Source organism: Hirundo rustica, chromosome 13 (genome assembly GCF_015227805.2).
Source record: "Hirundo rustica isolate bHirRus1 chromosome 13, bHirRus1.pri.v3, whole genome shotgun sequence".
NCBI classification, from domain to species: Eukaryota; Metazoa; Chordata; class Aves; order Passeriformes; family Hirundinidae; genus Hirundo; species Hirundo rustica.
In genome coordinates this window covers 19,223,127-19,240,231 of record NC_053462.1, presented here as the reverse complement: position 1 = coordinate 19,240,231, position 17,105 = coordinate 19,223,127, and the positions used below count along the sequence as shown (strand labels likewise).

The 17,105-nt window shown below is 44.9% G+C and overlaps 1 protein-coding gene across 3 annotated transcripts in view; it reads right to left on the bottom strand.

Moving 5' to 3' along the window:
* Positions 1-254: 254 nt before the first annotated feature.
* Positions 255-17,105, bottom strand: part of PIAS1 (protein inhibitor of activated STAT 1) — a 58,911-nt gene continuing 42,060 nt past the window's right edge. For all 3 annotated transcript variants that reach the window (XM_040077271.2, XM_040077272.2, XM_040077273.2), the window contains 8 exons: positions 15,050-15,155; positions 13,030-13,103; positions 11,390-11,550; positions 8,942-9,072; positions 7,972-8,149; positions 6,148-6,290; positions 5,904-5,941; positions 255-3,863 (listed from right to left, as the gene is read on the bottom strand). In XM_040077271.2, the coding sequence (XP_039933205.1) occupies positions 3,567-3,863; positions 5,904-5,941; positions 6,148-6,290; positions 7,972-8,149; positions 8,942-9,072; positions 11,390-11,550; positions 13,030-13,103; positions 15,050-15,155 (1,128 nt within the window). In that variant the 3' untranslated portion in view covers positions 255-3,566. The remainder of the gene's footprint in view (positions 3,864-5,903; positions 5,942-6,147; positions 6,291-7,971; positions 8,150-8,941; positions 9,073-11,389; positions 11,551-13,029; positions 13,104-15,049; positions 15,156-17,105) is intronic.

The window sequence follows — 17,105 nt, the reverse complement described above, 5'->3', positions numbered from 1 at the left end:
GCAATCCCCAATTCCTGCTGGATGTTCCAGGAGCTGGGACACGCAGGCTCCAGGAAAACCACGGCACTCACTGCCCCAATTCCAGAAAGAACCTCCAAGCTATCCACGAAAAATCTCCTGAACTGGATAAGAGACATTCCCAGCAGAGGCTGAATCACTCCAAAATCAGACCATTAAAAAAAAAAATGATCAGTCTTTCCCATTTTCTATCCTTTTATTTACTTATTTTTATTTTTTTTCCCATAATTTTTTTAATTTTTTTTTTTTAATTTTTTTTTTCCTTTTTTGAACTGACATTTAATAAATTATAAAATCGGTGTACGGTGAGATAGAATATATCAGCCAGATATGTATGAAATACACATGCATGGGAAGAGAGGAAAAAAAAAACAAAACAAAAAAACCAAAAAAACAAAACCGAAACAAAACAAAAAAAAATTTCCCTATGGAACTCACCTGGAACTCACACACACGGATCTATAAATACATATATACACACACATATACATATAAACACCAACAGTTTCCTTTTTTTTTGTCTTTTTTTTTTGTCTTTTTTTTTTTTTCCCCAAAATTCAAGTCAACTATTCAGCGGCGGAGGGATGCTGTAAAAACACTAGAAACAAAATTATTATTATTATTTCTTTTTTCCTCTTTTGATGCCACGTCATGTGAACCTCTCGAATAACCATACGACTGATCAGACAGCAATACCTAATGCTACTTGGATTAAAGGGTTTTTTTCTTTTTTTTTTCTTTTTTTTTTAAATTTTTTTTCCTTTTTTTTTTCCTTTTTTTTGTTTTTTTAATCAATGCAAGATTTATTTATTTGTGGGTTTTTTTGGAGACGATTTCATAGGCAAAAGGCGGCCCTTTGTCAATGCTTGAAGCAGCTATTTGCAATTAATAGGGTTTTTTTTTTTGGACATTAAAAAAAAAAAAATTCAGACAAGAATCTGCTCATTTTAGTATTCCTTAACTCTCTTTTTTTTTTTTCTTTTTTTTTTTTTTCTTTTCCTGATAAACTCGTTACCTGCACTTTCAACCAGTTACAAAAATATTTTTTACACCAGAGGAAACATTTCCTCTCTCTGACATGGACTTTGGGACACAAGAGAATCACTTCCTTCCCTCCCCCTTTTCTCCGACTTTAAAGAATCTCCCGAAAACAAAACAAAACAAAACAAAAACCCCAACAAAATCTGCGTTCCAGCTATTTACACATCCCACTCCTTAAGAAGAACGGATCAGCTCAAATGACCCAAAAACAACAACAAAAAATTTTCTTTTTCCTATGTCATGCACAACTTAAAAAAAAAAAAAAAAAAAAAAAAAAAAAAAGAGAAAAGAAACCGGGAATTCGAGAAAAGAAACCGGGAATTCAACGCGGATGAACAAAAAATAAAATAAAAAATCTGAGAATTCCAAGGGAAAAGCGAATTTTGAGCTGCTAACCCCTAGAGGAGCTGGATGGGGAGCAGTAATTTGGGTTTTTCCGGTGGGTTTGGGGTTCAGGCTGCACAGGGAATACTGGAATTTGGGGATTTTGGAATATTGGAACTTTGGGATTTTGGAATATTGGAATTTTGGGATTCTGGAATACTGGGATTTTGGAATTCGGGGATTTTGGCGGGGTGAGCGCTCAGCGCTGCTCAGACCATGCGGGGCTGGGGTTCTCTCAGGCCAAGCCAGAACACGGAGCAGCTCCAGGAGGTGACACGGACACAGCTCAGGGGTTTGGGAAGCTCGGAGCAGGACTGGAGCTGGAGGGAACAGAAAACTCCAGCACAAGCGAGGCTCTGGTCTGGGGCTGCACCCATAAAAAGGGAACAGCTGTGCCAGAAAACATTCCCCCCAAAAGAGAATAACCTGTGCCACAAAACACTCCTCAGCTGGGATTTGACGTGGATTTGATGTTGATTTGGGGCTCCACTTCCCAAAAAACGGAACAACTTGTGCCACAAACCATTGCTCAGCTGGGATTTGATGTGGATTTGATGTTGATTTGGGGCTCCAATTTCCAAAAAATGGAATATCCTGTCCCAAAAGTCATTCCTCAGCTGGGATTTGTTGTTGATTTGGGGCTCCTCTCCACAAAAAATGGAATATCCTGTCCCAAAAGTCATTCCTCAGCAGGGATTTGGGGCTCCTCTACACAAAAAAATGGAACATTTTGTGCCACAAGTCATTCCTCAGCCGGGATTTGATGTTGATTTGGGGCTCCAATCCACAAAAAATGGAATATTCTGTCCCAAAAGTCATTCCTCAGCTGGGATTTGGGGCTCCTCTACACAAAAAATGGAACATTTTGTGCCACAAGTCACTCCTCAGCTGGGATTTGATGTTGATTTAACATTGATTTGGGGCTCCTCTACACAAAAAATGGAACATTTTGTGCCACAAGTCACTCCTCAGCTGGGATTTGATGTTGATTTAACATTGATTTGGGGCTCCTCCACACAAAAAATGGAACATTTTGTGCCACAAAACATTCTTCAGCTGGGATCTGACGGAGTCAGGCCCTCAGGAATGACTGAATCCCACAAGTGTGGAATATTCTGAGTTGGGAGGGACCCACGAGGATCCAAGTCCTTGCACAGGGCATCTCGAACCCCCGCCCTGAGCGTCCCTGGGAGCGTTGTCCAAACATTCCTGGAGCCCTGGCAGCCTTGGGAATGTCAGCACTCCCCACAGCCTCTGGAGGAAGAATTCTCCCTGCAATCCAACCTAAACCTCCCACTCGGCTCCGTGGAGGAATCTGGAACATTCCTGACTAAAGCATGGCAATGGAGAGGAGAATTTGCCTGGATGGAGGGGCACAAGGAACCAGAAATGCCCAATAAAAATCCCCAAAAATCCGACCCCGCTCCTGAAAGGTTCTGGGCTGCAGGATCTGCTCTGCTGCCAGAATTAGAAAATCTGCACAAAATGCGGGAATTGGATTCCACCAGCAAAGGGAAATTTCTCCTAGAGGAGAAAAATCCCCTCTCCCCAAGCTTGAGCTTTGGAAGTTCAGCTCCTCTCCTGTTTCTTTAGCTGTGGAGAAAATACTGCCATGGGTGTTCCAACGACAGGGGGGGAAAAAAAGGAAAAGAAAAGAAACTCACATGACAAATGCACGGGTGTAAAATCTCCAGCATCCATAAAAACGAACTGAAGCTCCTTGTTTTTCTTTTTTTTTTTTTTTTTTGTCTTTTGTATTTTTTTTTTTTTTGGTGTTTTTTTTTTCTCCTTATTTTTACCAGCGAGGCCATCTGAGGTTTATATACAAAAGTAAAACTCAAAATAGACTTCTTTTTTTTTTTTCTCGTTTGTTTGTTCTCTGTACACGTACATTTTTTTTCCCCCCTTTCCAAAAAAAAAAAAAAAAAAAGGGAAAAAAAAAAACCAACCCAACAAACCACACACCCAAACCCACCTCATCTTATTGTTTTTTTTTTTTTTTTCCCCTGCGAACAGAAAAGGAAAAACCGAAAGCACGATTCCTCTGTCCCTCCCTGACAAACCCCCCGAAACCCTCACAGAAAAAAAAAAAAAAAAAAAAAATTTAATAAAAATAAAAATACTCAGTCCAAGGAGATAATATCCGGTATGATACCAAAGATTGAGGCCGTGTCCGTGCTGCTCCTGCTGGCCACGGCGTGCCCGTGATTCTCTCGCAGGCTGTTGGAGGAAACCAGGCTGCTGTTGCTGCCGCTGCTGCTGCCGTTGGTGGCCGGCAGGGAGCTGCTCCCTCCGGCGTTGAGCTGATCCAGGAACATTTGGGACGAGGTGTAAGGGAAAAAACGGGAGTGTAAAAGTTCCTGATCGTCCGAGGCGGAAACGGCGGCGGCGGCGGCGGCGAGGAGGGAGGTGTTGTAATGCTGCGGGGAGGGAAGGGTTAAAGGTTGCGGGGTTAAATAAAGGGGTTTTGTTGTTGTTGGGTTTTTTTTTGTCGAGGTGGAGTTTTGGTAGGGTCTGGGTTTTACAGGAGCTCGGGGAGTGGAAGGGAAATGGGGGGTTTTAGCTCTTGTTTTGGATTTAGGAATGGATTTCAGCTCTAATTTCTGAACCGAAAAGGGATTGGGGAGGGTGGGGTTGGAGTGAGAGCAAAGAGAGGGGAGGGAATGGGATCGGAGAAATTAAACCAGGAGAAGGGAAACGGGAATGGGATCAGAGAAATTAAACCAGGGAAAAGGGAAACGGGAATGGGATCGGAGAAATTAAACCAGGAGAAGGGAAACAGGAATGGGATCAGAGAAATTAAACCAGGGAAAAGGGAAACGGGAATGGGATCAGAGAAATTAAACCAGGAAAAGGGAAACGGGAATGGGATCAGAGAAATTAAACCAGGGAAAAGGGAAACGGGAATGGGATCAGAGAAATTAAACCAGGAAAAGAGAAACGGGAATGGGATCAGAGAAATTAAACCAGGGAAAAGGGAAACAGGAATGGGATCGGAGAAATTAAACCAGGAAAAAGAGAAACGGGAATGGGATCGGAGAAATTAAACCAGGGAAAAGAGAAATGGGAATGGGATCAGAGAAACCAGACAGGAAAAAGGGAAACGGGAATGGGATCAGAGAAATTAAACCAGGAAAAGAGAAATGGGAATGGGATCAGAGAAACCAGACAGGAAAAAGGGAAACGGGAATGGGATCAGAGAAATTAAACCAGAGAAAAGGGAAACGGGAATGGGATCGGAGAAATTAAACCAGGAGAAGGGAAACAGGAATGGGATCAGAGAAACCACAAAGGAAAAGAGAAACAGGAATGGGATCAGAGAAATTAAACCAGGGAAAAGGGAAACAGGAATGGGATCAGAGAAATTAAACCAGGAAAAAGGGTAAATGGGAATGGGATCAGAGAAATTAAACCAGGGAAAAGGGAAACGGGAATGGGATCCGAGAAATTAAACCAGGGAAAAGGGAAACAGGAATGGGATCAGAGAAATTAAACCAGGGAAAAGGGAAACAGGAATGGGATCAGAGAAATTAAACCAGGGAAAAGGGAAACGGGAATGGGATCAGAGAAATTAAACCAGGGAAAAGGGAAACAGGAATGGGATCAGGGAAACCAGACCAGGAAAAAGGAAACAGGAATGGGATCAGAGAAACCAAACAGGAAAAAGGGCAAGCAGCAGCACTTCTGGGGCTTTTTTTTTTTAGTTTAGCGATCCAAAAATTCCCTGGGGGTAAAATTCCCCCGAATTCATTTTGCCAGCCCCCAAAAGCCAGGGTGAGGCAGAGCTGGAACCGTGCTGATCCCTGCTGGGAGCAAGGCAGAATCCTGGGAAAACGCATTTCGGGCCCGGGCGATGGAGCAGGGGCTGTCCCAGGTTTCCCTCTCTGCTGCAGCCCTGAGGGGCAGGAGCTGGAGCAACCAAAAATCCCAATTAAACACAGCTCCTCCCTAAGGGGGAACTCTGCCCTCAGCGCTCCTTCCCGTGGAGACTGAACATCCCAAATATTTATCCACTGGCACAAGCAGAGCAGCACTCCTTGGAGCAGAGAAATTCCCAGGAGCCTGAATATTCAGATTTCCTGAACACCCAAATTCCACAGAGCAGGCTCTGCTCTCCATGCAGATACCAAAGTACCCCTCAACTTTTACTGCAATTTTGGCACAATTTTGGTGGAATTTTGGTGGAATTTGGTGCAATTTCCCTCCCTGGGAGGGCAGGAAGGGCAGGCAGACATCCCAGCTCCTTTATTGTTTTTGGAGGAAAAGGGATCAAGCTGAGGATCACTCCACAATAATGGTGGTTTAATGCTGATTTAACCCCTGGCTCCCCAAACATTGATTTTTTTTTTTTGCTGTGCCTCATCCCACAGCTGAGTTCAGATCATGCTGCTGCTGCTTCCCACACTGCAAATCCTGCTTGGGAAAATGTTTGCCACGGGATTTGGTTCTGCCTGACTCACCTGATTGTCACCTGACAGGAAAGGGAAGAAATCCAAACCTGCAAAGAGACAAAAAAAACAAAAACAAAACCAAAATTCAGCTTCTCCAAACAGCCCCTCTCCCTTCTTTTCACCACTTATTTTGAAATAAAAACCGATGACATCCCGAACCCCCTTCGCTGCCGGAGACGTTAACCCAATTTTTTTGTTGTTTGTTTTATAATTAATTTATAATTAATTTCATGATGAATGAGCCAGGACTCACCTTGCAGGTCGTAAGGCATGGGTGTCATGTGGAATGGGTGCCTGTAGTCTTGGATAAGTGATGTGTTGATGTAGCTGGTGTCCACAGCAGGAAGGCTTGGGGTTCTTGACACAGGAGAAGCTTGGTGGGGTAAATTTAAAATGCTAGAAGGGGGAAAAACAAAAAAAAAACACAAAAAAAAATCTGGTTAAAAGCGTAAAATTCTCTCCTGACGCTCATCCGCTGCTTCTCAAATTGAACTTAAATCCAAAATGCATCCTGAGCTCCTTGGAAGGCGTTCAGCCATTTCAGAGCCTCGCAAACTCCACGAAATTCGCAGGGTTTCATCAGGAAAATCAGTTCAGCCCAACAGAGGTGGAATTCAGGAAAGGGAAGTTCCAAAGAGCAGGAACTGCTGGGGGCTGTCACTGGAATGGTGCTGGGATCTCTAGGAAGGTGTTACACTGATTCCACGTGCAGAATTCCACAAACACAACTGAAATATTTGTGTTCTACACTCAGAGCTGATTCCCTGCGCAGAATTCCACAAACACAACTGAAATACTTGTGTTGCACGATCAAAGTTGTCATTCCCCTTGCACCATTCCACAAACACAACTGAAATATTTCCTTCTATTGCACACTCAGAGCTATTCTCTGTGCAAAATTCCACAAACACAACTGAAATATCTGTGTTCTGCACTCAAAGTTGTCATTCCCTTTGCACCATCCCACAAACACAACTGAAATATTTCCTTGTGCTGCACACTCAGAGCTCTGATTCCCTGTGCACCATTCCATAAACATAAATATTTCCTTGTGTTGCACACTCAGAGCCGATTCCCTGTGCAGAATTCCACAAACACAACTGAAATATTTGTGTTCCACACTCAGAGCTGATTCCCTGTGCAGAATTCCAGAAACACAACTGAAATATTTCCTTGTGCTGCTCACTCAGAGCTCTGATTCCCTGTGCACCATTCCACAAACATAAAAATCTCCCCGTGCTGCACGCTCAGAGCTCTGATTCCCTTGGTTCCATTCCATACACATGAACATCTCCCCGTGCTGCACGCTCAGAGCTGACTCCCTGCACAGAATTCCACAAACACAACTGAAATATTTCCTTGTGCTGCACACTCAGAGCTCTGATTCCCTGAGCAGAATTCCATAAACATAAATATTTCCTTGTGTTGCACACTCAGAGCTGATTCCCTGCACAGAATTCCATAAACATGAACATCTCCCTGTGCTGCACGCTCAGAGCTGATTCCCTGTGCAGAATTCCATAAACACAACTGAAATATTTCCTTGTGCTGCACACTCAGAGCTCCGATTCCCTTGGTTCCACTCCATACACATGAACATTTCCCTGTGCTGCACACTCAGAGCTCTGATTCCCTTGGTTCCACTCCGTACACATGAACATCTCCCCGTGCTGCACGCTCAGAGCTGACTCCCTGCGCAGAATTCCATACACATGAACATTTCCTAGTGCTGCACGCTCAGAGCTCTGATTCCCTTGGTTCCACTCCATACACATGAACATCTCCCCGTGCTGCACACTCAGAGCTCTGATTCCCTGCACACCATTCCATACACATGAACATCTCCCCGTGCTGCACACTCAGAGCTGATTCCCTTGGTTCCACTCCATACACATGAACATCTCCCCGTGCTGCACGCTCAGAGCTGACTCCCTGTGCAGAATTCCATACACATGAACATCTCCCCGTGCTGCACGCTCAGAGCTGATCCCAAGCTCGTGATGAGAGCAAACCCGCCAGGCCTGGGGCTTTAACCCCGAGGCAGAAGCTGCCAGGGCCGCTGCTGGTGGCTCCTCACCCCTTGCTGCTCATGGGCGACGCCGGCGATATGGAGGGACAGCTCCTCTTGGCCGAGGGCTCCTCCTCCTCCTCGTCCGAGGAGCTGTCGATGGTCAGGTCGATCACCTCCACCTTCTTGTTCTTGTTGGATGGCTGGTGAGAGGACACCTGGTGCTCCAAGGAGGAGCTGATGCACCCTGCGCAAAATCACAGGCGGGTGAAAAACGCGGCCCGTGGTTAAAACCCCGAAAGTTTAACGGTAAAAAAACAAAGACAGTAAGAGATGTGGAAAAGCAAAAGGTCAGGGACGTCTGGATGCCGGGCACACCTCGCTCACAAAAGGATCTTCTCTTAAAATTCACCTGCTGCACGTTCAGAAATCCCAGAATGTTCTTTAAGGATTTCTGCCCCATTCCAGCTCCCTCCTCCCCAGAATTCCGCCCTTAAATCCACGTTCCTGCGCCTCTGAGGAGTCCCAGACTCCCCCATAACGGAGGAAATCGATTTTCCTTGGGGTTTTTTTATGGTGTCTGTTGCTGTTATCTCTACCCAGATAAGGAAACGTGAACATTTTCTTTTCTTTCCCGCTCCTGACGTTACTAAAAGCACCTTGCATCACACAGTTCCCATTTTAATATTATGCTGTAATATTATTTAATATTATGCTAAAAACTCTTATTTATCCCACTACTAAAAGAGTCTATTAATACACCATAACTCCCCAACATATACATATAATTTTAATATTTGCGAAAAGCCAACCACAGAATTATTTATTGTTCATTTACGACAGCAGATCCACCGATCAGTCAAAAAGCGATCAATTTCAAGACCAAAAAAACAAAAAAATAAAAATCACCAGAAGGCTGAGAACTTTAAAGCACCCGGAGAGGGGTGTGGCCCAATTAACTGCTAATAAATGATTAAAGGCAGAGGTTTAAGCGTAGGAATGAGCATTTGGAGAGGGACCAAGGGGAGCCCCAGCTCACCATCCACCCCGTTGTAAGAGGCCGTCACCTCCTGCACCTCCTTCTTGGACCTCATGGGAGCCCAGGAGCCGTCCTCCTTAAACTGGATCTCGTCACAGTCCGTGCAAAACTTCAGGATCTCCATGAACAACCTGCCCAGAAAAAACATCTCCTGTCAGCGCTGAAAAAAGGGAGGTTTTTTAAAATTATTTTTAATATTTTTTTTTTTTTTTAAATTAGCGGGAGTTTGGATTTGTGGCGAAGGTTTTTGCCGTTCTGCTCGTATCTCGGCTGCCTCCTCGAGGGAAAGGGAGCAGTGGGAAAGGTCAAGTGTTAACTAAAATAAAGATCTGTAGGAATTAAAGAAGAATTTTCAAAAAAAACCCCACAGAAATCAGCAGAAATCAAATAAAAATCCGCAAAAAAAAAAAAAAAAAACAAACCCCAAACCCACACAAAAAAAACCCAAACAAAAGAAAACCACAAAAAAACCCCACCCACAACCAAAGATCAAAAAAAACCCCCAAAAACAACCCCCTAACCAAAAATCTGAAGAAATAAACCAAAAATCCACAAAACACCCCTCAAAAATCTGCAAAAATAAACCCAAAATCAGCAAAAAACCCCCTCAAAAATCTGCAAAAATAGAATCTGCAGAACCCCCCCAAAATCTGCAAAAATAAACCCAAACTCCGCAAGAAACCCCTCAAAAATCGGCAGAAATAAAATAATAATGTGCAAAAAAGCCTAACCAAAAATCTGAAGAAATAAAATAAGAATCTGCAAAAACCACCCCAAGAATCTGCAAAAGTAAAATAAACGTCCGCAAAAAAATCCCAACCGCAAATCTGCAGAAATAAAATAAAAATAGGCAGAAAAACCCCAAAAATCTGCAAAAATAAAAGAAAACTCTGCAAAAAAAACCCCCCAAAAATACACCAAAAATCCACAAAAAAACGCCTCACAAAAATCTGCAAAAATAAAACAAAAACCTCCCCCAAAATGCAAAAATAACCAAAAATCCGCAAAAAACCCCCACAAAAATCTGCAAAAATAAAATAAAAACCTGCAAAAAACCCCCCAAAAATGCGAAACCAAAAATCCACAAAAAAACCCCACAAAAATCTGCAAAAATAAACTGCAAATAAATAAAACCCCTGCTCCCTCCAAGGATCGCAAAGGTCAAACCCAGAAACACGCCGGGCACGGCCCGAGTGAGATTTATTTCTATTTTAGCGTTCCCCGAGGCGGCGGCGCCAGGGGAAAATCGATCCCGGCGTCGTTCCTACGGCGGCTCCGTTAAAACCAAACCCAACCGCTCCGGAAAGCGCCGGAACTTCCCCGGCGCCGCTCCGGCCGCCGGCAGCTGCGGGGCTGAGGAGGAAGATCTGGGAATTCCGACAGGGATCTGAGGCAGGAATGTCGTGTTTGGGGCGGGTTCCAGCTCTGCCCTGTGGGATGTTGGGTGAGGAGGAGAATTTGGGAATTCCCACATGGGGATCTGAGGCAGGAATGTCGCGTTTGGGGCAGGTTTCAGCTCTACCCTGTGGGACACTGTGTGAGGAGGAGGATTTGGGAATTCTGACTGGGATTTGAGACAGGGAGGTCACGTTTGGGGCGGGTTCCAGCTCTGCCCTGTGGGACACTGTGTGAGGAGGAGGATTTGGGAATTCTGACTGGGATTTGAGACAGGAATGTCACGTTTGGGGCGGGTTCCAGCTCCACCCCGTGGGACACTGTGTGAGGAGGAGGATTTGGGAATTCTCACATGGGGATCTGAGGCAGGAATGTCGCGTTTGGGGCGGGTTCCAGCTCCACCCCGTGGGACACTGTGTGAGGAGGAGGATTTGGGAATTCCGACAGGGATCTGAGGCAGGAATGTCGCGTTTGGGGCGGGTTTCAGCTCCACCCTGTGGGATGCTGTGTGAGGAGAATTTGGGAATTCTGACACAGGGAATTCAGACAGGAATGTCGCGTTTGGGGTGGGTTTCAGCTCCACCCTGCGGGACGCTGCGTGAGAAGGAGAATTTGGGAATTCCCACACGGGGAATTCGGACAGGAATGTCACGTTTGGGGCAGGTTCCAGCTCCACCCCTGTGGGACGCTGTGTGAGGAGGAGAATTTGGGAATTCTGACACGGGGAATTGGTTCAGGAATGTCGCGTTTGGGGGGGGTTCCAGCTCCACCCCGTGGGACGCTGTGTGAGGAGGAGGATTTGGGAATTCCCACAATGGGAATTGGTTCAGGAATGTCACGTTTGGGGCGGGTTCCAGCTCCACCCCGTGGGACGCTGTGTGAGGAGGAGAATTTGGGAATTCCCACAATGGGAATTCGGACAGCAATGTCACGTTTGGGGCGGGTTCCAGCTCCACCCCGTGGGACGCTGTGTGAGGAGGAGGATTTGGGAATTCCCACACTGGGAACTGGTTCAGGAATGTCGCGTTTGGGGCGGGTTCCGGCTCCACCCACCCGTCGATGATGAGGTGCTCGTAGGGAGCTTTCTTGTCGCACACGGGGCAAACCCAGGTGGGTTTCTTCTCGTTCATCTGGATGTAGAGAGTGGCGTCGAAGCACTGCAGGTGGGAGCAGGTCAGGGCCCTGCAGGGGATGGTCAGGCGCATCTTGCCAAGCTGGAAGAGAAAAAAGGAACAAACGGGGTTTAATTATTGTGCCAGGGTGACTTTCTGATGCTCGTATCCCCAACCCTCTGCTCTGTATTGAGTTCTGCGCCTTTGAGACTGGTGCTAAGGGCAAGGAGAAGCGCGGAGTTTGTTTTGAGGAAGCCGCCTGACTCCTCCACGCTCTTCTCCAGACGGGGTGTTCAGCAAAGGCTTAGAGAAACTGCAAGACAGAATTTTTTTTCCTCTTGGTTAGTTTCAGCTAGCTAAGGCAAAGAAGTTCCCTGGACTGTTTTTCTTTTTTCTTCCTTTTTCTTCGAACTGTGTAAACCTGCTCTGGACTGAAAACCCAGGGGAGCACTGGGGGCTGCACCGGGGACTGGGACTGAGGAGAGACTGAGAAAGAGCCGAGCTCCACCCACGGCAAGGACTTTCTCAATTTGCCACCTCACTCCAGAAGGAGAGCTTTTATTGTTTCATGTTATTCATTCTTTACACTCGTACGCACTTCGTTTGTTAAGTAAAAAAGTTTTTTTCCACTTTTCCCCCCGAAGAAGTTTTTTTACCGGACCAGTTAAAGAGAAGGGACACTTGAGTTACATTTTAACTACAAAAAGCTGCATTTTAAGTACAAAAAAACCCCTCCCCTAGATTTTAACTGCAAAAAACCTACATTTTAACTGCACAAAACAACATTTTAACTGCAGAAAAAAACCCCTACATTTTAACAGCAAAAAACTACATTTTAACTGCAAAAAACCTACATTTTAACAGCAAAAACCTACATTTTAACTGCAAAAACCTACATTTTAACCGGAAAAACCTACATTTTAACCGCAAAAAGCCTGCATTTACCAGGCTATCAAAACATTAGAGCTTTTCACAGCACGGAAATCCAAATGCTCAGCAGATGCTGTGTGAGGAGCATGCCACAGGATGGCACCACAATGTCCCCAAAGCCACCGAGGAACAAAGGAGGAGGAGGAGGAGGAAGGAGGAGGAGGAAGGAGGAGGAAGGAGGAGGAAGGAGGAGAAGGAGGAGGAGGAGGAAGGAGGAGGAAGGAGGAGGAAGGAGGAGGAGGAAGGAGGAGGAAGGAGGAGGAAGGAGGAGAAGGAGGAGGAGGAAGGAGGAGGAGGAAGGAGAAGGAAGGAGGAAGAGGAGGAGGAAGGAGGAGGAGGAGGAGGATGATTTTTTCCTTCCATTCCCTCGTTATTGAAATCCCTCCGCCCCATTCCCGGCAAATCCCGCTCCTCTTCCTGCCCCCTGTCACTGTCACCAAGTCCCCAGGGGTGGGAGGGCACATGGAATTCCCTGGGGACACGGAATTCACCCCCGATGACACAAATTCAGTTACAAAACTGCATCTAATTTACTATTAACGAGTAAATCCAGAACACGAGGTAACTTCTCCCACAACTGCCACATTTCCATCAGAATCAATTTTGAGGGAATAAAATAAAATAAAATAAATTGTAAAAAAATCGACTTACTGGACAAAGAAGAGACACTCTTAAGCTGGTTGTTGCTATTTCACTGTCTGGATCAGCAGTTAGCTTCTCTTTAACTGGTATTTGAAAGAAAAAAAAACAAAACAAAACAAAAAGAGGTTTGTTTGAGGGTTAATTCAGACACGAATTGGATGGTAAAGAAATAAAGTAAGTCTGAAATGGTGTGGTAAACTTTTAATTCAAGCCCCCTAAAAATGCATTTATCCAGAGGTGAGTTAACTCCTTCACGTGCAGCTTTGCACCTGTTATTTAATTTCACTTCTAACTTCAAGCTGAAGGTGTTAAGCTTGTGAACAACTCTCACCACTACAAACCCCGCAAAATCCTCAGCAATTTCAGCGATTCAAAACTGAAAAGCAAATTTTAGGAGCATAGGAATTCAGCAGTAGCCTGTCAAAAATCTGAGATTTGAACAACTGCGGTGAAATACCGATGTCTTTAATTCCTGGAGCTTCTCATCCTCTTTACTTTTATTTACAAGGCCTGTTTCATCAGCAGCCATTGGTAAAATGAACGAATCTGACTCATTTTATTCCTGCTCTAAGAACTGCACCTTCATTCTCACCTGGCAGAGCAGCAGCCCCCTGGAACTCTGCAGACCTTTGTGCATTTAAATCATCAAACTGCATCACATCAGGACAAATTAATGCCCAGCACTATTATTTACTGCTGGACTCACTTCTTCCCCTCTAGAGAAGGTGCAACACCTGATGTGAACATTAAATGTGATCAGGGGATGGGATTTCCCCCTCTCCCTGCCCCTTCATTCTCACCGGGCAGAGCAGCAGCCCCCTGGAACTCTGCAGACCTTTGTGCATTTAAATCATCAAACTGCATCACATCAGGACAAATTAATGCCCAGCACTAATGTTTAATGCTCGACTCATTTCTTTCCTTCTGGAGCAGGCACAACACCTGATGTGAGCACTAAAAGTCATCGGGGCTGGGATTTTCCCCCTCTCCCAGAAAATCAAACCCACAGCAGTTTTTGCTGTTGTTTTTCTGACACAAACTTCCGCCAACTTCTTGTGCCATTCAAACACACAAACACTTGTGCCATCCTGCACTGATTTTTACTGCTGGACTCATTTCTTCCCTACTAGAGAAGGCACAACACCTGATTTGAGCATTAAAAAGTCATCAGGGGCTGGGATTTTCCCAGAAAACCAAACCCACAGCAGTTTTTGTCAGTGTTTTTCTGACACAAACTTCCACCAACTTCTTGTGCCATTCAAATACACAAACACTCTTGTGCCATTGTACACTAATTTTTACTGCTGAATTCATTTCTTCCCTTCTGAAGCAGGCACAACACCTGATTTGAGCATTAAAAAGTCATCAGGGGCTGGGATTTTCCCAGAAAACCAAACCCACAGCAGTTTTTGTCAGTGTTTTTCTGACACAAACTTCCACCAACTTCTTGTGCCACTCAAATACACAAACACTCTTGTGCCATTGTACACTAATTTTTAATGCTGAATTCATTTCCTCCCTTCTGAAGCAGGCACAACACCTGATGTGAGCACTAAAAGTCATCAGGGGCTGGGATTTTCCCCGTCTCCCAGAAAACCAAACCCACAGTACTTTTTGCCCCTGTTTTTATGCCACGAACTTCCACAACTCGTTGCCAGAGCAGACAGTAACGCAGCAAATTCCCGCTGGGGCGAGGAGGAGCTCCGTGCTGCCCGCTCCACCCCGGCTCAGCTCCGAGGAGCTGCTCCTGCCCAGCCCGCCCTGGGAACACGCCCGTGTGCCCCTGCACACACACGGCCAGGGCGGCTGAGCCCCAGGAGATCCTCCTGCATTTTCCCCTCGCAGGGTTCCTGGACCGGCTCCGAGCGCAGACGAAAGCCTCCGAGGCTCTGAATTGCAGCTGAATACAAAGAGCACCGCTATCAGATTCCCAAAGCACAGAGGAGGTCCAAAGCTCCGTTAGCAGGGTCCTGATTCCGAGTCTCCCCTCCCCAGAAGTGATTTTTTTGTTGTTTTTGCAGACACGTACTCAACGCTCTGGAGTGATCCGGGTTCCGGATCCCCTTGGCCCGCAACCGCTGCAGGAGCACCGTGGAGGAGAGCTGCTTCACCAGGTACACTGCCATGGAATAGTTCTGGAAAACACCAGGGAAACAGGAAAAACATCAGGGAAAACACCAAAAACTTCAGAGAAAACAGCAAAAATATCAGTGAAACCCCGTCTGCAGCACACAACAGTTTGTTAGGGGATTGCAGGGCACCGTGGAGGAGAGCTGCTTCACCAGGTACACTGCCATGGAATAGTTCTGGAAAACACCAGGGAAAACAGCAAAAACATCAGGGAAAACACCAAAAACTTCAGAGAAAACAGCAAAAACTTCATAGAAAACAGCAAAACCATGAGAGCAAAGCCTGTCTGCAGCCCTGGGTGGGATCCAGTCTCTCTGGGGATCACAGGGCACCGCGTTTGGAAGGTGGCAAAGCTTCCAGGAAAAGCCTCCAGCAAGTTCACAGGAACGGAGCTCCAGAGGCAACAAAAGTGACTTCACACTTCCCTGAGACCGAGCTGCAGAGCAAAGCTTTCAGACAGCACTTAGGACACTGCTGGTGTCAAAATATTTCATTTTACATAGGTAATGATCAGCACTGCACTGCTGTCAGTGTATTTAATTTTATATGGATAATGTACAGCACTGCACTGGTGTCAGTACATTTAATTTAATACAGCTAATGATCAGCACTGCACTGGTGTCAATATATTTAATTTTATATGGATAATGTACAGCACTGCACTGCTGTCAGTATATTTAATTTTATATGGATAATGTACAGCACTGCACTGCTGTCAGTGTATTTAATTTTATATGGATAATGTACAGCACTGCACTGCTGTCAGTGTATTTAATTTTATATAGATAATGTACAGCACTGCACTGCTGTCAGTGTATTTAATTTTATATAGATAATGTACAGCACTGCACTGGTGTCAGTACATTTTAATTTAATACAGCTAATGATCAGCACTGCACTGGTGTCAGTATATTTAATTTTATATAGAAAATGATCAGCACTGCACTGGTGTTAGTACATTTAATTTTATATGGATAATGTACAGCACTGCACTGCTGTCAGTATATTTAATTTTATATAGATAATGATCAGCACTGCACTGCTGTCAGTGTATTTAATTTTGTATGGATAATGATCAGCACTGCACTGGTGTCAGTATATTTAATTTTATATAGAAAATGATCAGCACTGCACTGCTGTCAGTGTATTTAATTTTATATCGATAATGTACAGCACTGCACTGGTGTCAATATATTTAATTTTATATGGATAATGTACAGCACTGCACTGCTGTCAGTACATTTAATTATATATAGATAATGTACAGCACTGCACTGCTGTCAGTATATTTAATTTTATATTGATAATGATCAGCACTGCACTGGTGTCAGTACATTTAATTTTATATTGATAATATTCAGCACTGCACTGCTGTCAGTAAATTTAATTTTATATGGATAATGTTTAGCACTGCACTGGTGTCAATATATTTCATTTTACATGGATAATGTTCAGCACTGCACTTCTATTAATATATGTAATTTTATACTGATAATGTTCAGCACTGCACTGGTCTCAGTGCATTTAAGGAAAGCTGTCAGGTCAAATATGATCAGAACTTTTTCTTTTCTTTTTTAATAACAGCTTATTTTGTTTTCAAAAGAGGAAAATGCGCGGCGATGCCTGTCCAGAAGAGGCAGCACCTGTGGCACCTGGCAGCCCTGGGCACCTTTTCCTCCTCCTCCTGCCCTCAGCTGTGTCTGAAATGTGAATTTCAGCACCAGGGCAGGTCAGAGGCAGAACCCAACCCTGCCAGTCCCACAGCTCAGGTGAAGCTTTCCTCACGGGATGAACTCCTCCTGCCGCGGAGCTCAAAGCCCTGGGATTTTTCTTATATCTCCAAAAAAAAAAAATCAGTTCATAAACATCTTCCTAAAACCGTGATTCAGCAGCGACGCCCCTCAGCCCCCAGAGCGGAGAGGACCAAACCTGAGAACATCAACGAATCCTTGATT